A 23,241-nucleotide genomic window follows, 5' to 3' on the forward strand; every position below is an offset into this window, starting at 1 on the left:
TGGCGAAACACTGTAGGGAATTTTGCAATGCCTGAACCGGTACCATGCGTAAGTGCCTTGCGCTCCAAGGCATTCTCCAGAACCTTTCACCAGCACTAAATACAGCTAAGTTACCTTTTTTTTTTCCTCCAAAAGTTTTCCAGATTTTGGGAGAAGGCACAGAAGTCCCAACTGACCAAAGGAAAGTAAGCAGGTGGAATGGCCTCCTTTCGATTAATCTTCTGAAGAAAAGCAAACGATGTCTAATTTTCATATGCACATTTAGAATGTTGAGAACTCTTTGCTGTTTGACGTTGGAGAGGAAAGCTACTGCTATGGTGATGAATGTAGCGTAGCACCTTAGAGATCCAGGAAGTGGGATCAGAGCCAGGGTGTGGGAGGTGAGCTAGAGGTTTGGTAGCTAGGGGGAGCAGAGTGGTGCAATGCAGAGGAACAGCTGGTATCTGTTTTCCGGCTGCCACTGTGCCAGCAGCTGAAGAAGGGCATGTGTCTGTGCCAATGGCACACGGGAAGGAAACAGTATGCCATCAGCAGGGCACGCAGCGTGAAAAGGGCTCCGGAGGAGGAGAGAGAGGTCTGGGGAAGAGATAGAGCTAACCAAGGTGGGTTGGTCTTTGTGATGGGTAGTGTTTGAGCATTTGTGGGGAGTTCTTGAAACCCTTTGTTCTCTCACCATGGGAAGCGATGCATCAGAACTGAATGGTCCCACTAGGTTTTATTGGTAACTAGAGCTTCTAAAAGTTCAAAGAGCTTGAAGACTCCCGTTGACCAAAAGTTCCAAGTAGCTCATAGATAGACATAAGAGAACTATAGCAAGCGCAGACTGCAGTTCTCTTGAGTTTACCAACCTCTCTGTAGGGCTGATGAGACCCGATGAAGATTGATATGAGCTCTGAAGTTCCCTTGGTAATTTTACAGGATTTCTAAGACTCAGTATTTGCTGAGTGACAATGTTGAAAATCCTATTAAGCTGGATGATCTGGTTTGACAACAGTTTGCCCAGTTCTGGACTCAAAACCAAAATTTGTGTGAAGGTTTTGCAATGTTCCGTTTAGTGTCTTTTTAAACAAAAACAAAAAAAATTGCTCGCTTCTGAATTCCAGGGCTTGACTTGCAGTGCCAAAATATTATTGGAAGGGAATTTCCGCCCCAATTGGAAGCAGAAAGCACAGTAAATCTCATACATGCTTCTTATCAGACTTCCAGATGCAAGAGGGTTTGGATGAGCGACCAGACTTGTGGGCACTTGCATGAAGTGGCCCCGAACCATGACCCCCTTGTGCTTTATGTATCACTTAGGAGCCAATCCTCTGCTGACTTATCCTCATATCAACCTCCAGATGCCAAGCTTGAGTCACGGACCTCTATAGGAATGATGTGGTACAGACCTCTCCCGCACATGCCTGGTTATGGAATAGCAGTGGAGCAGCACCTCACCACTTCTACAGTCTGAGGGCATTCTCAGACTTTGTGTCCCCCTATGCAGGGTGGAATGGCTGGTGAATATGGGTAGCAGCCTCCAGACTTGCTCTCCATCCCTCTGTATGAAGGGTGAAGGTGGGCCTCTACAGAGCATGACAGTACACTGGCCTTCAGATGCAGCAAAATATAATCCGTTTCATGGTACCCAGGGCCTTCTGCAGCTAGATCAAATGGAGCAGCATCCTTAGTGCTAATGAAATTCTTTCCCTGGAGGATACTTAAAATAATTAGCTGATAAACTTACCCTCCCGAAAAGTTCTTCCTTCGAAAAGATGAAGTATGCAGTATACGGTGCTCAGAAATGCATAGAGTTTGAGGCCAGAAGAGACCATTATATCTTCTAGTCTGTCCTCCTGTACATCTGTACATACTGTCTTCTCTCATTAATGATGGACCTCAGGACAGATATCCCGAGGACAGCATATGCCCGTTTTTATAAAATGCCAAGGCTTCGGGAAAACCAAGAAAAATTCTCCATTGCATTATCCTGGACTTCCTTTCTGATTCACTGAAAGGGTGAAGAAATGGTTTTGAAATCCTAAGTGGAGAAACTTGCAGATTTGGAAGCAGTAATTAAATGCCATATGTCACCACTAACACGTAGAAAAGTTGTTAATTAATTCAGGCAGTTCCAGATCCAGGTGTGACTTTGACAGATTTTACACTAGGGTTTTTCGCCAGCTTACAAATAAGGATAAAAAATCTTTTTTCCTTCCCTCGAGGGGGGAACAAACATTTGTACTTAAATAATTAACCGTTACTTGATTGGCTTAAAGGAGAGGACAACTTATTCTGAGAAGGAAATAGTGTTCGAGATGTATTTAAATATGATAGCTTCAGTCACTTAAGGAGACACTGCCATGTATTTTCACGATAGAATTTTAGCTTCTGGGAAGAAAGAGAGAAGTTTAGCAAACCTTAATAGCATTTTTTCATTATTTAATTGTTTAAACATTCTCCTGTAGTGCTGTGATCCCAAACACAGCCCCTTGGTTTTAACATATGAGAATCCATAACTGAAATGATGGACTGGGAACAGAGAAGTGAAAAAAGATTAGTCAATTTTCACTGTCCAAGCAAACTGAGTGAAGTGTAAAAATCAGACACTAATGCCTTTCTACTGCAATGCAGCGACTTCAATGGGACTCCTCAAGGGCTCCACCCAGGCAGACAGAGCTTCAGGATTGGGTCCAATCTACATTTACAGAGCTTGATTCACTGGTACACTCTAGCTGCTTTGTCCTGCTCCGGCAATGCAAAGCATCCGTACATTTGTTAACTAGCAGGTCATACATCAGGTTGCATCTGCTTTACATTGCCAAAATAGTGCAAAGCAGCCGGACAACAGTATTGAGTCCAAAATCCATGCACCAGAACGAATTCCTCCCCGCAAAAAGTGATTTAAATAAACAAATAAATCATGCTTTTTGATCTGTCTTCTGAATTTTGAACTGCTCCTGTCCACCCCAAATGTCTGTAGGTGGCAATTAAAGGGTGAAAATAAGACCTGAGAAATGGGAGGCAGTGTTCTCTAGAGGGTAGGGCACTGGACTGAGCCTCAGGAGACCTGGGTTCCATTCCTGGCTCTGCCACTGGTTTGCTGGGTGACCTTGGGCAAATCACTTCCCCTCCCCATGCCTCAGTTTCCCCATCTATAAAATGGGGATAATGATGCTGACCTCTTTTGTACAGTGCTTTGAGATTCCAACCTCCCCCAACCCCCAGGCCAGGCTCCAACAGCTGGCTCTTGTCTCTAACCTGCATGGGATGGGGCTTCCTCTGGGGTCTTCTCTCCATTAACTCTCCACTTTCCTGCACTGTGGTGGGAGGTGAGGCCACTGCTGTCAAGATCAGAGGAAGGAGGCCTGGTCCGATGGTCAGTGCCGCAACTAGACATTTTAGCACCTGGGGTGAGCAAGCATATTTGCACCCCCTACCATTTTGGGGGGGGGGGGTTAGTTATTTCTCCTCTCCCGGGGCTTTATGCCCTGGGCGGCTGCCTCGCTTGTCCCCCCCTCTCCCTCCCCGTTACGGCCCTGCCCGCTGTTTGCACCATTTCTGGGGCTCTGCTCAACTCTGAGCACATGCTGACCTGTAACATATGTGGCACAGCAACCTCTAATGGTTAAAGTGGGGTGACTAGGTGTCCGGTTTTCGACTGGAACGCCCGGTCGAAAAGGGACTCTGGCAGCTCCAGCCAGCACCGCCGACAAGGCCGTTAAAAGCCCGGTCAGCAGTGCTGTGGCTGTCCTGGGGCACCGCGCTGCATCCCGGAAATGGCCAGCAGGTCCGGCTCCTAGGTGGGGGGGCCACCGGGCTCCACGTGCTGCCCCTGCCCCAAGCCCCGGCTCCGAGCTGGCGGGGGGGGTGCCTGTGGGCGAGAGGAGCACGCGCTGTGTAGCCTCCTGCCCCCGGCGCCCTGCTTAGAAACCGGACCTGCTGGCTGCTTCCGGGGCGCAGCATGGAGCCAGGACAGGCAGGCAGCCTGCCTTAGCATTGCTGACCGGGAGCCACCTGAGGTAAGCCCATACCCCAACCCCGTACCCCAGCCCTGAGCCCCCCCAAACCTGGAGCCCCCTCCTGAACCCAAACCCCTCATCCCCAGCCCCACCCCAGAGCTCTCACCCCCTCCTGCACCCCAGCCCCCTCCCGTACTCCGAATCCTTCGGCCCCACTCCTGCACCCCAAACTCCTCATCCCCAGCCTCACCCCAGAGCCAGCACCCCCAGCCCAGAGTCCTCACCCTTCCCACACCCCGATCCCCACCGCCTCAACCTGCAGCCCTCTCCCACATTCCGAGTCTCTCAGCCCCACTCCCCAGCCTGGAGCTCCCTCCTGCACTCCAACCCCTCATCCCCAGCCGGAGCCCTCACACCCTCCCACAACCCAACCCCCTGCCCCAGCCCAGTGAAAATGAGTGAGGGTGGGGGAGAGCAAGCCACTGAGGGAGGGGGAATATAGAGAGCAGGGGCAGGGCCTCGGGGATAGGGGCAGGGATAGGGTGTTCGGTTTTGTGCCAATAGAAAGTTGGCAACCCTTGGTTAAAGTGTGAAACTGCCAGCCACATGGACAAAATCTGTGAGCTGCCTCCATTTTACTGTAGAGACCCCCACTCCGCTGCCAAATTGTTTGGGTGTATTTGGCCTGTAATCCTCACAGCACTTTAACTATCAATCCCCACAACACTTCTTGTTTATAATGGAAAGACCGAGGCAGAGAGGTTAAGTAACTTGCCCAAGAACACAGAGATAATCAGTGTAAGAACCCAGGAATTTGTGGCTCCCATCCTATGCTGATAGGAATAGATCATGCCTTTCTCTGCATGAAAGTATATTATATTGTTTTAAATTGACATCATGCCTTACAACAGAGGTAAGGCGCCTATGCAGTTTTTATCTTGGCAGTGCTCCTTTAAACATTCTGTGTGGTTAGGCATTTAGCCAAGATAAAATTACAAATTTCTTAAAGTTTACCTCTGATCAGCAGTACCAAACAGCATTGGCTGTGAGGCACGTCATCCTACCAATATGTCTTCTGTACACTGAGCATTTTCCTTGAAATGTGCATTTTGAAGATGTGCAGTACACAGGAGCTGGGTGTTTAATTTACTATAAAATCACCCTCCAGCTGAAAACCTGCAAAATCGTTTTAGTTAAATGGCATATTTGTAGATTTACTAGTGAAAGTGAAGGAGGTCAGTGAGGAGTTTGTCATCTGCTAGTGTCTGGAAAATTAAAAAACATCTTCGCATTTGACTTTGGCAGAGTAGCATCTTCCGCTTTTCTTTGTAGGCTGGAGGAAGAGATCCCCTGCATCCATTAAGGTCCCTTATTTTTTATCTTCCGCTTGAAGATAAAAAGTCTTCACCCTTCCCTGTAAGCAGGAGCAGATGGGACACCCTTTGGGGCTAGAGTACAGTTGCTTAATTGGCTGAGGCAGTGTCGTTTGTAGGACTGCGCATGGAGCTGGGAGCTAGGGACTCTTGAGTTCTGATCCCTGCTCTACTGCTCAATCACCATGTGGCCCTACACAGGCCATGTGACTTCTCTGTGTGTCAGTTTCAGCATCTGTAAAATGGGTCTTAATAGTACAAATACCTATAAAAAAAATGGGTCACACTTTATGGTTCTGTTTATAAAGGATGAACAAATGATTAATAGATGTAATCATAGATGTAATAAATGGTAAAATAATTGTGCCCTATCAAGCACTATCATGGACCCAACTTACATCTAAATTCTTTTTTTTTTTTTTAAGCATTTCTATTAGCTTTTGGGATTCTGGAAAATGCATTTTCCCTATGCTTGCTTGTGTAAAATAGCAGAATGCCTTTCTTAACCATTCAGTAAAGAAGTACTACCCAGTTAAAAAAAAATGACTCCAAATACCCCTTCTGTCTTCAATAAACATTAGCCTCGGTTTTTATCGCTGAAATTATGTTAAGGGCACTAAAAGTGTCAATACCAGTAAAATCCCATGAAAATATACAGGTTTCTTCCTTCTCGGCTGCAATTTATTCTGTTTGACAAACACATGCTAATACATGCAGGGTGAGTCAGGGTGCAAAGGAAGATTCATTTTTTATAAGCCCAGAAATGAAAATACTTCATTAGAAAAATAATTTGCACAATAGAAATAAATAAGTGCACCACAGATACTCTGGAGTAAAGCTTTCCGTTTGTGTTTGCTTCCTGCAAAATTCTGGCAGTCTGCTCATTAACAGTGAATTGGATTTGCATGCTATTTCAATAGCAGAAGAAAGGAGCATTGTACGTACCATATAATAAGCCCTTAGATTTTTTTTTTAATATAGGGGAGATTGTGAGTTAGCATTAAGTCTTCCAGATCGGAGTTCGGTTATTGCAGTTTATTCCATCTTTGACACCAGTGTATGACTTGAGCTTCTTTTAAACTTCAGAGCCAGCATACACACCCAGCTAGAACGACCTACTTTACGCTGGCCGCGTGGACGATGTAAAAAGGAGATAATCTACCGATATCTTTGGCAAAGTGCTTGTTGTATTTCTTGCAAACTCAACATCATTACCAATCAAAGGATTTGGCTTTTGGAAAGTAATATGCACTCCCCTTGTTGAAGTGCTGCCCTGGAACATACATTGTGTCCATTTGAAGAGAGACTACTGTGTCATTATGGGGAAAGAGAGGAAAATTTAATGCATTATTCTTTCCATTGCAGTCACTACAAACCTGCTTCTGAGTGCCATGCATTACAGCTGGTTGAAATGGAAAGCTAGGATCCTTTTCATATAAGAATGTTTTTGTAGAGTATTTTTCATTAACTCATTTTATTATGTGCACTCCGCATCACCACCGCCACCCGCTGCCTGTCTTGCTTCCTTTCATACATTTGGGAGATGGGAAGGGGGGGAGAGAGGGAACATATTCAAATTAGAATCTATGCAAAAATATCTTGAGTCTCTGACACAGGATGCTTCCTTCTCTTAGAAATCATGATGGGGAGGGGGATGAAAAATGTCTTCTTCATGCAACTAATATGACAATAGCACCCACAAAAAGAGAGAGAGAGAGAGATTCAGGGAGGAAGAGGGGGAAGGGTTGAAAATATAAAGTGTTTGCCTTAGGACTTGTCTTCAGTTGCAGAGCCAGACTCACATGACTGGAGCTTGGTTTGATGTGGTAATGAAGCATTGATCACAGGAAAAAGATGAAATGGCCTTTGCTCATTCATTATTTTTATCTTCTAGCTGTGGAAGACAGAAAATTGTTCATAGGAATGGTTTCGAAGAAGTGTAATGAGAATGATATCAGGGTGATGTTTTCTCCATTCGGCCAGATAGAAGAATGCCGAATTCTTCGGGGACCTGACGGGCTGAGCCGAGGTGAGTGTGCAGTCTATAAAGTCTCTTTCCTTAAGTGCTAATTGGAGCTATATGTCACAGTCAGGGTAGATGTAGCCACTGTCTGCAGCGAGAGGTTACACTGTAATATGTCCCACGTGACGGAGTTACCCACATGAACTTTTCACAGTGACTGAAATTATCACCTTTTATTTCAAATGTCAGAAAGGTCTCAGTGCCAACATATTAACGTGTGTTATCACGCTGTTTGTCAGATTGAAAAGGTACCATTGAACCCTGACATCTCCTATTTTCCCTACCAGAAAATCAAAGATCCCTCCCCCCACACACACGTATTTTGTACCAGGGAAAACAAATGACTGGTTTATGGCACCTGGGGCCATGCAAACTGGTCCATACTATAGTATCCCTCTACTCCCACATTCTTTGTAACCATATGTAAAATGTGTCTCTGTATTGCCTCTGGAATAAAGGGGTTAACGCCTAGAGTTTTGCCCAGACAGAACTCATGAAGGGAGCTTTCATAGCTCAAGCCCTATGTCCAATTAGAGCCGGTGCAGGCGTGCCAAACAGCAGTGCATAGTGCAGTCATATGAAAGACCCGAGTTCTGGACCACATGCCAGACTCCTACTTTATTGTGTTGGAAATTAAGTGCAATGCAGACTTTGATAACTGATCACCCCCCTCCTCCACCCTTTTATATATGCAGCATATAGCATTTTGTACCTGGAAAAGGCTCTTGAAAATATATAATAAAAAGAAAAGCAGATCTATATCAATGATCCCTGCTGCATATTAAGCCTTTGTTGTATTGACCTGGAATTACTCAGACAGAACAATCCTTCCCACTAGCTAATGACATATGGAATTGAATTGGGAAGAGGATCAGGGCAAGCTTGTCGGCCTTAGGGGAACAGTGCCATGATATCAGCTACCATAATTTAAAGGCACAGGGAGTAAAAACTACTCTAAAATGTGGGGTTGTTGATTTTATTAAGGAGAAGCAAAACTCAATCATTCTGTTTTGGATATTTTTTCCCCCTCTAAACATGAAAAAGTACATAGGAATCACAGTTTATGCATTTTATTACATTTTCAAAACACAGAAAAATGTGTGTTTTGTTTTTTTAACTTCTGAAGCATATTGTTTCTTTTAGACTCTGGTTTCTATATGTGCAGCCACTTGTGGTTTTTTTTTTTTAATTATTCTGAGCAGCAGTTTGTCCACAATGGATATAAAGTCCAGCAGAATAGGTTGGGAACTGGGTGTCAGTAGGTCATCTGTGAAGGTGGAAAGCAGGGTCCGTACCATCTCCATGTAAATAAGGATAAAAAAACACTCACTGAAAAAATGCTCTGTCGATTAATGGGAAACCATATGTTCTGTTTGTGAGCGTTGGCCGAGGAAAATCAGGGCCTACAATTATATGGACTTAGACTCTGATCCCACTGCTGCTTGACCATCAAGAAGCTGCATGATCCTGGCTTAGGAGTCTAACTTTAGATATTCTTTTTATTTATTTTTTAAATCTTGGCCACAGGAAAGTAAAGCTGCAGTGGGGAGTTGCTGGATAACTACACCTCTACCCCGATATAACGCGACCTGATATAACATGAATTCGGATATAACACGGTAAAGCAGCACTCTGGGGGGGGACTGTGCACTCCGGTGGATCAAAGCAAGTTCGATATAATACGGTTTCACCTATAACGCAGTAAGATTTTTTGGCTCCCAAGGACAGCGTTATATCGGGGTAGAGGTGTATTTAAATATTTAGACTAGATTATAAACTAGAGAATCAAGGCTTTGAGTCTTACAAGAGTTATTTGACTCCTCTGCATAATTCAGGAGCGGAAGCCACATAGTGGGTATCCAAGTATTCCCCAAGTCTTGTTCAATAGAGATTTTCCATCATAATCCCAGATCACGAGAACCTACAGGAAAGGGTAGGATGGGGGTATTTTTATTTCTCAATAGGCGGCAATTGCTATTGCCAGTTACAAATTGATTGAGTATTGCAGTGTAGCCCATTGAGCAGATGTTGTGGTAGTTTAAGGTTAATGTGCAACGCTTTCATCTTTGGAGACGGAAGAGCATGTTCCAGGTACGTCGCACTCAAACAGGTATTGGGATGTATTGGCTTAGTGCTCTTAGGAGCTATAGCCTCTCTAATATTCAAGTTTATTCTGACAGTCACTCACAATAATATAATACCAGGCTCTTTTGTTTCCTGCCTGTTAAACTTGAATTGCTTTCTACACCTATGCTACAGCCCAGTTTCCAGGCAGATGTTTGTCAACATCACAAAACCACCAGATCAAGAGAGAAAACCAAGCACTGGGAAAGTGCTGCGTGTTGAAGAACTGAACTGAAGTGCTGCAGGAGAGCTTTGGGTGGGAGGAATCTTGCGTGGCATAGAACCAAAATCAGGTTCTTTAAAAATAGAAGGAAAATCAATACAATTAAATCCTGCAACAAGTTCCAACATTTAAATGGATTCTCATTCACGTTACTATTTCCAGTATGTTAAATTCCCCACACCAGCTTTCTTCTCATGTGTAAGAGCCCACAGCTCAACCACGCTTCCAGATGGGAAGTCCCTATAAAGAACATAAGAACATAAGAAGGCCATACCGGGTCAGACCAAAGGTCCATCTAGCCCAGTATCCTGTCTACCGACAGTGGCCAATGCCAGGTGCCCCAGAGGGAGTGGACCTAACAGGCAATGATCAAGTGATCTCTCGCCTGCCATCCATCTCCATCCTCTGACAAAAAGAAAGGAAGGTTGAATGAAGAATAGTCAGATACTTGTGGGAATGCTGTCGTCTCAGCACATGGGCATTTGGGAGTGCACAATCCTCACAGCTCGGCAAAATGAAAATACAATCCACTAGGCTCTGCTTGAGTATTTCATCTTCTTCTCAATCAGCTTGCCTTAAAAATTAGCATATCATGATACCTCAGAAATAAAGAGCATGAAAAAACACATTTACTGATATTTATGCAAACTTTGGAGCTATGTAAAATGTGTTAGGGAAGGAATCTTTAATATTAACAGATGTGAATTCTCAGTTCCAAAGGACAGCTACTGACTAGAGTGCTAGGCAGAACAGTTCAGTTTTGTGCTCTTATTTTTCTCTTAGTAAGGAATGAAAGCTTTCAGTCAACTTTTGGAACCTGTTCACAGAAGAGTAGCAACACTTTTGTTGCTAGTATAGCAACGTTAGACTATAACGTTGTAGGGTAGACCTAGGATTATAGTCTACCTCACAGTTTGAACAGGGAAAAGAATCCCTGTCTACAATGGTAAAGGAAAATATAACACTCTGTGATGAGTGTGATATAGGTGCTTAGATAAGGAGACAGAGAGATTGAACTGGTTGTTGATAGTGTAGTTTCAAGCCAAGAGTAGATATGGTTCTAATAAATTCACACCCATTCTGCCGCTGTAGATAAAGGTCCGTCCGCAATTCCACTCCAAATTTGTATTGCCAGCTGTTTGAAACTCATGTGTAAAAGTAGCCTAAAGACATCATGCAAAGTCTCAGTGATGGAGCAATATATTTTAAATGACCTTTCTAGTGTCTCCATTTAGTCACTTTATTCCCACTGATCTTGGCTCCTGCAACTGAAAAATTGTTTGTTTTTTCCATCTGTACCTGGTTTGCCTGCAACCTAGGTACAGCGAGTAGATAGTGGCCAAAAGTTATTACCATCTGATGGCTGTTTCACAGCCCCTGTGAAGTTAGTGAGTTGATGTGGAGCAGTTCCCAACTGGTGGATGTCTGTTTAAGAATAAGAAAACACAACTGACTGTCTAAGCAGTGAACCTGAGGACTGAAGGGTATGGAGACTGTCCTATTCTCTCACCACTACAACTCAGGTCCATATGACTGCATAGAGAATCTTGCCAATGCCTTTCCTGTATCTGTTCTATGGGTAGAGGGATTCATCCTCCAGCTTAGACCACTTTTTAAAAAATTCCCATTGTTGATGTCCTGCACTACACCCCATTGTCATGTCAAAGCAAAAGTGAACTGACTGGGATGATTAAGATTTTAAATCACTTATTGAAAAAGGTTTCCAGAAATCTCTGAACTTTTTAAAGGAACCCCAATGTCCTGGCTCCTAGTCCTGTGATCTGTCTACCAGAACACTGCTGCCAACACAGACAGCTGTGAGCTTGTGGGTGGAACATGCAAATGGTAGCCAAAAGAACCTGAGTTTGAATCCCAACTCTGCTGCTGACTTGCTGTGTGACCCCAAGTGACTCACTTAATCTCTTTTTGTGCCTCAGTTTCCCCATCTACAGTAGAACCTCAAAGTTATGAACACCTTGGAAATGGAGGTTGTTCATTACTCTGAAATGTTTGCAACTCTGAATAAAACATTATGGTTGTTCTTTCAAAAGTTTACAACTGAACATTGACTTAATACAGCTTTGAAACTTTATTACACAGAAGTAAAATGTAGCTTTTAATCTTAATTTAAATGAAACAAGCACCGTTTCCTTATTGTGTCAAATTTTTAAAAAACTTTCCTTTATTTTTTAGTAGTTTACGTTTAACACAGTATAGTACTGTATTTGTTTTTGTCTCTGCTGCTGCCTGATTGCGTACTTCCAGTTCCAAATGAGGTGTGTGGTTGACTGGTCAGTTTGTAACTCTGGTGTTCATAACTCTGAGGGTCTACTGTACCTTTGTAAAGTGCTTTGAGCTCAGTAGGTCAAAATCACTATATTACTGCTAAGTAGTATTAGTCAATAATAATAATAAAATCCTTTTATCCTTATCACAGAAGCTCCATATAGCAACTTACAGAGATGTATTGCTAAGTACAGATTTATATAACAGACACTGTAGTCAATTGAGTCAAGAGCATTGAACGAACCTGCTAAGTATGTGTAAAGACAATTAGATCTAAAATGTGCATTTGATAAGGTCTCTAAATGCATATTGCCACAGCTTTTAAAGTCTTGTTTGTCTAATTTCAACATGACAGTATTAAGCAAGTCAGGCAAGTGCACGTTTAGAGTACTGTTAAAAATCTGGTAATAGGGAATGTCTGTTTTAAAGAACAGATAGGAATGGTGTGGGAATCAGCCCCCGATCAGGCAGAAATTCAGCTTTGCAAAATTCCATTCATCTGCAGTAAATAGGGATTGTTCGTTTGTTTGTTTAAAAATAAAAAGGCAAAATATCATTATTCATTTTTTGCATTATCATCTGTGGCAGGGGTGGCCAACCTGAGCCTGAGAAGGAGCCAGAATTTACCAATGAACATTGCCAAAGAGCCACAGTAATACGTCAGCAGTCCCTCATCAAGTCCCCAGCATCTCCCGCCCACCGGCAGCCCCGCCAATCAGCGCCTCCCCCTCCCTCCCCATGCTTCCCGCCCACCGCAATCAGCTGTTTTGCAGTGCGCAGGAGGCTCTGGTGGGGAGGGGGAGGAGCGAGAGCATGGCAGGCTCGGGGGAAGGGGCGGGGCCTTGGGGGAAGGGGTGGAGTGGTGGCAGGACCTGGGGCAGAGCAGGGGGTTGAGCAGTGAGCACCCCACAGCACATTGGAAAGTTAGCATCTGTAGCTCCAGCCTCGGAGTCAGCGCCTATGCAAGGAGACGTACATTAACCTCTGAAGAGCCGCATGAGACTCCAGAGCCACAGGTTGGCCACCCCTGACTTATGGTAAAGAACAGGTGACTAGTTTCTGTGCCTGGAGCAGGAGATTTTCTGACTGATATTCAGAGCAGCTTCGCAAGGCTGAAGTAACATAATGTGCCACCTCTGAAAGTGATCTGGGTTTGTGGCTAGCCTGGCACTCCTAAGGGTATGTCTACACTGCAGATAGACACCTATGGCTTGGCCCATGCTAGCTGACTTGAGCTCACGGGGTTCTGGCTTAAGGTACTGTTTGGTTTTGGTGTAAACGTTCAGGCTTGGACTGCAGCCTGAGCTCTGGGACCCTCCCCCTCACAGAGTCCTAGATCCCAGGCTCCAGCCTGACCCCAAATGTCTACACAGCAATTGAACAGCCCTTTAGCCGGAGCCCTGCGAGCCTGAGTCAGTTGGCCTGGGCCAGCTGCAGGTTTTTAATTACAATGTAGACATACCCTAAGTCTACATGGGGTGGGAGACAACACTATCGAGACTATATGTTCAGCTTCTTGAAGGGAGGCTTTGATAGTGCCTTTTATATGAGGATCTCAAAGCCCTTTATACTACAGGTTTGCCACTCTGCCATTTTTCTGGTTGTTGAAAACTGTGGCAAGGTTACAGTTTCATTTGTCCTTTTGCCACCATGTAACTTTTCAAAAGTTGGAGAAGTTTTGATAAATTAGAAGGAAAAAGCATGTGGGAGCGGGGAATGGGGGCCAAAAAAACTAGACATTATTCATGCTGTCGCATTCAATGTCAAAACGGAAAATTAAGAGAGAAGGGCAAAAACAAAAATTTGAAATTTAAAAAAAAAATCAAAAACTGAATCAAGGGAAATGTTTGATTTTGAATCAAACTTGAAAATTCGAATCAAACTTTTCCCATGAAAGATTTCAAATAACAATTTTGAGTTCAAAATATTTCATGAGGGGGGAATGTCTTTTTCAACACACTGTCATATTAGATGATCTCCTTAAGGCTGTGTAGGAAGTCAGTGGTAGAGAGGGAATAGAATTGAGGCACCAAGACTCCAAGCTTCTTTCTCTACTCACTCCATGACAAACCTAAGTATCAGATTTTCCCACAATACATCTTCTCAATATTCTTTCCCTAGAAAGATTGGCTTGAAGCAGGACAATAACTGACAAAACTTTCCATTTCTAGAAAGTGGGTCACTCGGGTTGCCAATAGAAAGTGGTCTTCAGTGTGGGTCTAACTCTAGTTTGATTCTATGTAAATTCCAACTACTGGGGCCTACATTTTCCAACGTCATTAGTGATTTGGGGCATCCAACTTTGAAACACCTTCATGAACTCTGATTTTCAGAGGATTTTCTCCCAAGGATTTTTTTTTCCTTTTGACATTACAATGGGCATGAGAAATTGAACCTGTCTTCTAACCTCTAGTTGAAGAAAGCCAATCAAGGCCAAGATTCCAGCACATTGTGGGAAGTGTGCATTGCTGTTACCTTGCTGTGTCTCTGATATGTATAAACAGATGGCTTCAATTTCCAGGGCTCTCAGTCCAACATCTTTCACCAAAACCCTTCTTTCATTTGAGCTGAGATAGTAATAATACTACTTTGCTCTTATGTAGAACTTTTCATCCGTGGATCTCAAAGCACTTCACAATCTTTAATATATTTAGCCTCACAACACATCTGTGAGGCAGGGAAATCTTATCAGTTCTGTTTTTACAGATGGGGAACTGAGGCACAGAGCAGCTAAGTGACTTGCCCAAGGTCAAACAGAAAGTCTGTGGTAGGGCAAGGAGTGGCACCCCATCTCTCAAGTCCTAGGCTAACTGCCTAGTCACTGCACCATCCTTCCTCATGCTTTCTGCACTCATGCTCCAGGCTACCAGATCTGTAGAAAACAACATAGAGTAATCCCTCCAGTAAGCAACCACCCAGGGGCCTACCACACATCTAAGAACATAAGAACAGCCATACTGGGTCAGACCAATGGTCCATCTAGCCCAGTGTCCTGTCTTCTGACAGTGGCCAATGCCAGCTGCTTCAGAGGGAATGAACGGACCAGGTAATGATCAAATGATCCATCCCCTGTCACCCATTCCCAGCTTCTTATCTGTGCCATAAACTATTTTCTGTCTTACAATAAATATGTAGCATAATTGTACTCAGTACATTTGGGGATACTTTGGAGTGGTCTCTTAAGATGGAAGGTTGCCTAATTAGGATGGCTCCTTGTACAGGTTACACCAGGGGTCGGCAACGTTCGGCACGCGGCTCGCCAGGGTAAGCACCCTAGCGGGCCGGGCCAGTTTATTTACCTGCTGACGCGGCAGGTTCGGCCGATCGCGGCCCCCACTCACCACGGTTCACCGTCCCGGGCCAATGGGGGCGGTGGGAAGCCGCGGCCAGCACATCCCTCGGCCCGCTCCGCTTCCCGCCGCCCCCATTGGCCCGGGACCTCGAACCGTGGTGAGTGGGGGCCGCGATCGGCCGAACCTGCCGCGTCAGCAGGTAAATAAACTGGCCCGGCCCGCTGGGGTGCTTACCCTGGCGAGCCGCGTGCCGAACGTTGCCGACCCCTGGGTTACACTATACTACTTGCCCAAGTTTTACTTTTAATGAAACACACTAACTTGTGAACCAGAGGAATTCTTAGGCATGGAAAACTCCTGTGCAAACCCAACCAGAAATAATTGGACATGAATAGATCCTTTCCTTTTATAGACCTGTTCCAAATTGCTTGTAAGTTTTCATTTTAACAATGTCTTCTATTTCTATAGTGCCTTTCTTCCCAGAGACGCCAAAGCACTTTACACATTTAAATAGGCTGCGCTCAGGGGTCGCTTCAACAGTCACTGATGTACACTCACCTCTGGGATGAAACGTGGCAGCTGATCGACTGGACACAACACCCCTATCATTTAGGAGAAGAAGTGAAGAAGAATGTTGTATCCAGTTGAACTTGGAATTTGGAAAGGCAAAACACAATCACCAGACCACAACCTGTATAGCCAGAGGCCGAGATTTTGAAAGCAACATTTAATGGGAATTGAGCGTCCCAGTCTCTTACCTAGCTTTCAAAATTTCTTCTTAAATCTTTCTTCTAGGTCACGAAATAGTAGATTGATAAAAAGCCACTGAGATATTTTTAAATAAATTTGATTCTTTATTTAATGTTTAAATCCATTCAGGCCAGTTTTTTCAAACTTCCATTCTTAACTCCACTTTAGCCACGTAAGTAAAAGTGACCTGATTCATAGATGTCTGTAGTCCTTACAGCTTGCATTGACTTCATTGGGAATTGTGGGTTCTCTGGTTAACAGTCTAGGTTTATTTAGGTGAAATCACGTTTGAAAATGTTCTGCTTCCTATGTCGTTCACAAGTCTTGTCAAGGTTGTACAGACGTTCTTATGGAGTACTGTGCATATGCTTCTGGGATGGCAGCTTCAAAAGAGATCAATGGTGGCCTAAATAAATGGGGCATCATTGACTTCAATGGGAGCACGGTTAGGCCAAGACTTAGCACTTTTGAAAATTGTCCTGGAGCAGAGATTCCTGGGATTTGGGGGGAAGAGAGGGGAGAGGCATTAGAGATGTATTGGTGATAGGTTTGCCAGTTCTCTCTAAAATCTGTTATAATTGTGAGAAAAGACAAAACATCTGAGTTTAGATATCCTTTCAACGGAGGTGACCAGTGTAATAGATGTGTTTCCAAAATCTGTACTGTGGTAGGGCGACCTACTTCCCTCCGATTCCCTCAGTAGGAGGAAATTACTTTGAGAAACGTTTCTCCAGTCGATGGTTTATCTGTTCTAGCGGGTTAGAAGGCAGCCTTACAGAAATAAGGGCTGGTCTACACTAACCCCCCCAATTCGAACTAAGATACGCAACTTCAGCTACGTGAATAACGTAGCTGAAGTTGACGTACCTTAGTTCGAACTTACCGCGGTCCAGACGCGGCAGGCAGGCTCCCCCGTCGACTCCGCGTACTTCTCTCGCTGAGCAGGAGTACCGGAGTCGACGGCAAGCACTTCTGGGTTCGATTTATCGCGTCCAGGCAAGACGTGATAAATCGAACCCAGAAGTTCGATTGCTTGCCGCCGAACCAGCGGGTAAGTATAGACGTACCCTAAGTGAAATTCACCCCCTTTCTTTTCTGTTAGTGATACCTGACATTTTGAAAGTAGCGATAACAAATAATTGCAAGGTGAATTACAGGTTGGCCACATTTACAAAATGATTTTTGTTGTTACACACTTGGTGATTTAAGGGGAAGTAATTTCCATGTTGTCTTGGCAACAAAAAGTTGTGTCTTCATGTTCTTGTTACTATATTTTCCTCTCCTCTTCCCCCTCTCACACCTACCCTACCCCCCAACTGAGCGCCACTGCTCCTATTTGTAGTAAGAGAATTGCTGAGGCAAGGGGCTTGGCCATCTAAAGAGCATAGGACTTGCCATAGCAGATCAGACAATTGGTTCATCAGGTCCAACCATGCTGCCTTTGGCAATGTCTGATAGCTGATGCTTCAGAGGAAGCATGCTCCTTGCCTTAGGCAATTATACGGTGTTTTATATGATGAGGTGAGGGGATGTGGAAATCCTTCCTGAAGCATGAGATTTGATTAGTCTTATCTTAACATGCATAGCTACAATGTTATTAATGGTTATAAAGCTGTCTGTATGTATCTCAAATAACACCTGTGGCCATGAATTCTACAGGTTGATTGTACACTATGTAAAAGGAGTAATCCCTACCATTCACTCAACATCTACTACCTATTAATTTCGAGAGTAAAGAGGGTTGTGCAACAGCTGTGGGCCAGAACTGCCCTAAATAGTGTATTTATCTGACCCCTCCTCCCAAGCATGGCAGATTTGGATTTTGCAGAAGGAAAACTTTTATAGAGATATAGATTTATATAAAAGCATTGTTTTTAGCCTGAAACAATGGTTAGAAAGAGTTGTGGACTCATTCATCTCAATGTTGTGCTGATTCTAACGATGACACTTTAAAGGCCAGGTTTTCAAATAATGTAGTAGTGCAGTTGCACACTTAATTTGTGCCCACAATTGTTTGTGCAAATCAGGTAATCATGTGCGCAACTGGCCAGAGGTTATCAGTTGGAAATTTGCTGTGGATTGTGGGTAGAATATGGACCTAATTTTGTAGCCCTGACCCCACAGACCATAATGAAAATGTAATTCAGCCTCCCTTCCTCTATAGAATGATTTTGAGCATCTTGGAATAGAGCAAAGTGTGCACACACATTCGTCATGGGCTTCACAGGGAACAAGTTTCCTTTAAATAAATAGCTCAGTGTATGGTATTTTCTGTTATAAAAATCGTTTCATGCCAGAACATAACAGTTAGAGGCCTTTCAAATGAACTTGGGTTGGGGGTGAAGAGGGAGGCTATGCCATAATATTGGCAGTGAAAGCCCCCCAATGACTTAGCTTTGTGGTTAAAAAGGGAATGAGCAGGGAGGGAGTGGGGCGGGGGGGGGGGGGGGCGTAATCTGCTCCAGCTATATGGCCACATAGCTTAATTGTCTGCTGCTTCAATTTTCTTTTGAGACCTGCTAATTGCAACATCTCTCAGTAAGTTACTTACAGCTGTACTGCTGGGTAGAAATGGTGATAAATGCATAAACTGTGTCTTATTGATTCTTGTTGACATTTTACATGCTTCTTTTGCATTCTTAACCTCCACTTGGTAATTGTAACTATGGTACAAGCTTCTGGATAATAAGGGCAAGGGAAGTGAATGAAACGGTTCCTTGACCATTAAAAGCAATATTATCAAAGGCTCCGTATGTTTTCCCCCTAATGTATCTCTAATAGTTTGTTCTCTCCCCCCATTGAAGTCACAAGATAAGAAATGAAAACGCTTAGTGTTATTTCCTATATTAATAATAAGAATAATGTTTTTAAGAGAGATTACTTTGAGACTGATGGTAAATTTGGGCCTCTTTAATTTTAGTGCACAGCATCAATATGGAATCTAGCAGAGGTACTGTAGCTTATTTACCATTCTACTACACATTTTGTCTAGAATGCCTTATAGAAAGATGTTTGTGAAATTATTTTCTTTGACAAAAAAATTTTCTGGATAACAGTAGTAGCAACATAATGTGTCTAAATAATAAAAACATCATCAGCTGTTCTATTATCTGAGAAATATATAAAGTAGCGCAACACTACTGTAAAATCTGCATAAAGAATTCTAACTTTAAAATTTATAATGCTAATCGATCAGTAAGATGCATAGTGGATTAGTTTCCCTTGTATCAAGGGATTTTATATTTTTTTTAAAAAATTACCGCATGATGCAAAAATGCATTGACTTTATTTTCATGACTAGATGTAGTGCTTTTGGGTAATGATCAGGCATTGCTTTCTCTTACTGTTGTTTGATTAAAATGTTAATACAGTCTTGACTTGATAATCTTACCAGGTACATACAGATCAAAAGAGAAAAGATGTTTTATGGCTCACAAATTGATTTACATAAACCAAGCAATCTGTTGCCTGCTGGATTGCAAAATGGTTTATTTTGCCCATTGGCCACAGGGGCAACAATATTGTATTTTTGGTGCCAGAACATAGCTTTCATGCATTAGCTCTAAAATGACAATATGCTTCAGCCTCTCTGTGTTTAGATTTGCTTCATTTGGAAATCTTTTAAGTAGTAATAATAATAATGGTTTGAGGAAATTGAGTGGAACACTAAATTATTCTCTGAAACCGAAGTTCAAACTGTGCAAGGCTAAGGGAGCTGAAAATCAATGCGCTGTTAAAGTCATTAGAGATCACAAGTGAAATAAGTCTGTGTTGCTTTAGCTAAGCTTTTAGTGTGCCATGGTATTATTACAAAATCAGCCTGAATCTGCATTAATTTCACAGTCTTTTTCTTTAAGATGCCCAAGGGTGCATGAAGAAGAATAAAATGTAAATTTCAAAAGACCGTGTTTTTATTAGTTAAAAGGGCAGTGAGCTGTGCAGTACTAAACTTGACCTACACCATGGCCAGTATTGGTATGAGTAGCAATAAAGGGGAGGCCAGCAGGGGGAAACAGCTCCGGCACTGAGCTATTCTTTTTTCTATGATTTAAAAGGGAAAAAGTGGTTTTCAATTATTCTCACACACACACACTCAGCTCCAGTATATTTGAAGGAGGTCATAGTTTTTGTAGATCAAAGAATTATGCTTGTACCCATAAGTATCAGGACTTCAAAAAAACAAAACTCGTAAAGATTTTTATTTGAAAAATTCATTTTTAAAAAATATTTAAATTCCCCCTGCATTACTGAATTTGGTCTGGCAGCATCACTGGGTCCTCCGGCACTTGGTTTCAAAGCATTTTATACATGTTTTCCTCATTCTTATTTGTGTTCATACCATCTTGATGAAATTTACCAGTGGCATTATGAGCTCTTTAAATTTGTACTTAATTGCCAGTGATGCCGGCAGTTTATTTTAAACCAACCATAAATAAAAAGAAATAGCAGGTAGCTGCTAATGCATGCTTTGGAAGGGATTAAAATATACAATCCAAACTTTACATTTTAGAGCATACAAACAAGCTTTGCTTATTTCAAACCCTGTGGCTCAACAACAACAAAACAAAAACCTCCAAACCCTTTTCTCCCACCCCCACCAATCTAATTTTTTTCTTTCATCTATGGTCAGATTAGCAAGTCAGCACTGTTGATAAATAAATTAGAGGAGTTGTTTACTTTTATGTACTACTGAGAACAGTGTCGTCTTGTGGCCGTTCTCGTAGACTGTGTTGGTTTAACAAGCGTCCAATCCTTTTGTCTTGTTGTTTTTTGTCTTTCCTGCTCCCTGTCCCCTTGTTCCCACAGGCTGTGCGTTTGTTACATTTTCTACAAGGGCAATGGCACAGAATGCAATCAAAGCCATGCACCAGTCTCAGACCATGGAGGTACAGTACTGTATCATCTGCCCTTTCTTTGTTTTCTTTGTGCAAATGATTGTGAATGGTAAAGCCATGGTCTCCTGAAGAAGATCAGACACGTGACAATCTCACAGATTTAAACTTTCACAAAACTCATTCTACCTCTTTTTGTGACATTTATTTTTCCGAATGATCTTGAAACACAAGTAAAAAGATCTCTGGGTTGAACCCAAGCATTGCTTTTATAATGCATCCAGTGGCATTCAATAGAAAATAAACATAAATGAATAAATAACACATATCTGGGGACTAAATTATCCTTTATCTTAAACCAATAATAATAATAATAATAATAATAATAAAGCCTCACTTTATATGGATTTTAAAACATTGCAGTTTGTGCTACTCTGGGAAAAGGCTCAAAAGAGATTTTTAACCTGGCCATGCCAAGTTCCTAGTGCATGTGTTTGGGAATTTGGGGAGGGGGGTTGCATATGGAATCTCTTTTAAAGTTAATATAATTTCTCCTACTTCATGTAGCCAATAAAAATGCTAATTATGTCAGAGCACATTGAAGAGCTGGACTAGCTGCAGTGCACTGCCACGCCAGGCTCTGTACAAGCAGCAATCTTTTATTCCCTAAAAACGGCATCGTGCTTTCTAATAATGAGCAACACGAAGCTTTAACTTTACTTACCTGGTGCGACTACAGTTTCAGGGTAAGAGCCACTTATCGGCATAGTTATCGCATTGTCACAGCTCATCTGGTGGTCTCAGCTTTTTTAGTCTGTGATTTATGTCATGGTCTTTCAGAATTTTGCACAAAAGGTCTCACAAGAGTACTAAGCCTTTACTTATTCTGGATCTTCTAGTTTAATCATTTGAGAGTGCATGTTATACTGTATTATGTATACCGTATCTTTGTGTACTGATGATTTTCTCGGCGGTGGCATTTTGATGTTATGTGCACTTGTTTCATCTTTTCTTTTTTTTTTTTTTTAATTATTATTCTTTTTAAACGGGGGCCTTTCAATTTTTTCTCAGGTAGTTTTTCTTTGCAATGCTCTAGTCTCCCAAAGCATGTTGGGTACTAAACAATCATTATTGCGTCATGTCGTTGAGCTGCTTTGTGTAATGAGCAAAGGGAAAGACAGAGGGGAAAAAAGAGACAGTGCATGTCCAATATTTTCTGTACTCTTCCAGTAATGATATTGGCATTGCAAAGCTATTGTCTTTCCAAACATCACATTTGACTTTGGTTAAGTTTATTTTATAATCAATGTGTTTTCTTTTCAGTGCAATGCATTTTTATAGACCCTGAATATACAGTGTTAGATGAGAATCTGCCACAGAGAAAAATCAGAATTATTGAAATTATCTTCACTAGGAAGCTGCTATTACCTAATATATTTTACTGTGCACTATGACACTATCTATGGAATAAAAAGTGACATTTTAGTTCATTGGAATAATGCTTCTTTTTATTTTTCTGCCATGCACTGCCCCATTAATTTGGGTCTCTATATTTTTGCTACTTTTTGGTTCCACATAAAACAGAAGTGTTGTTAATAATGCTGTGGTTTTGATGTGTATTTTCCATGTGTTCCCATGTATTTTTGGTCTAGGGTAATGAGTTTCACATGAATCACCCTCACGTCAGCGGATGCTGTAAAATGAAATAATCATTAAAGGTCAGATTCTCCCTTTCATATGCTGAGTATTGTACCGTGCTTCAAACCAAGCCCCATTGTGATATACTTCCTTATGTTGAATAGTACCTTATGCCACAGGTAATCCAATTGTTTGAAGTGAGGAAGTGCATCACAATTTAGCCCTATATAAATAACTACTCTCAGAGGAAAGTACTACTCAGCAGCCTTAAAGGTTGGAGAATCTGCACCTATAATTAGGGTACACATAAGATCCCAAACTGACAGGACGGGTCAGAATATCCTGGACCTTAGCATCGTGATGTCAGCTGGGCTCAGGTCTGTAGCAGAACTGATGTGCTTACTCTTTTGTGGGAGGTGGAGCAGCCCTTCCAGCTCACCAATTCATGGCATGGTACCAATAGGAGTCTGCATGTTCTCTCTTGCCAGCAGAAGGAAAGGTACACAGGCGGTGCTTCCCATTGAGAAGGGGAGATAAAAAGCAGCCATAAAATAATGAGATAGGAGATACCCCATACATGCTTGCATAATGGGGGGTACTTCTCCAGACAGAAAGAAGGAAAGAAGGTATTGTTCTGGTCAACATTCAAAAGCATTTCCTGCCTCTTGGTTATTAATGTCAATGCTATGATGGTAAAAAGTTGACTTTTGAGAGGCGCTATTAAATCTGAACACTCTCTGAAATAATATTGCCCCTGG

General features: G+C 42.6%; 1 protein-coding gene across 3 annotated transcripts in view; it reads left to right on the forward strand.

The window, feature by feature from the left end:
- Positions 1-23,241, forward strand: part of CELF2 (CUGBP Elav-like family member 2) — a 445,244-nt gene that overhangs the window by 365,666 nt on the left and 56,337 nt on the right. For 2 of the 3 annotated variants that reach the window (XM_065419232.1, XM_065419247.1), the window contains 3 exons: positions 7,209-7,343; positions 18,934-18,963; positions 20,820-20,899. In XM_065419232.1, coding sequence (XP_065275304.1) covers positions 7,209-7,343; positions 18,934-18,963; positions 20,820-20,899 — 245 coding nt within the window. The remainder of the gene's footprint in view (positions 1-7,208; positions 7,344-18,933; positions 18,964-20,819; positions 20,900-23,241) is intronic. The other variant, XM_065419240.1, reaches the window with a different exon arrangement.

Source organism: Emys orbicularis, chromosome 1 (genome assembly GCF_028017835.1).
Source record: "Emys orbicularis isolate rEmyOrb1 chromosome 1, rEmyOrb1.hap1, whole genome shotgun sequence".
Taxonomy (NCBI): domain Eukaryota; kingdom Metazoa; phylum Chordata; order Testudines; family Emydidae; genus Emys; species Emys orbicularis.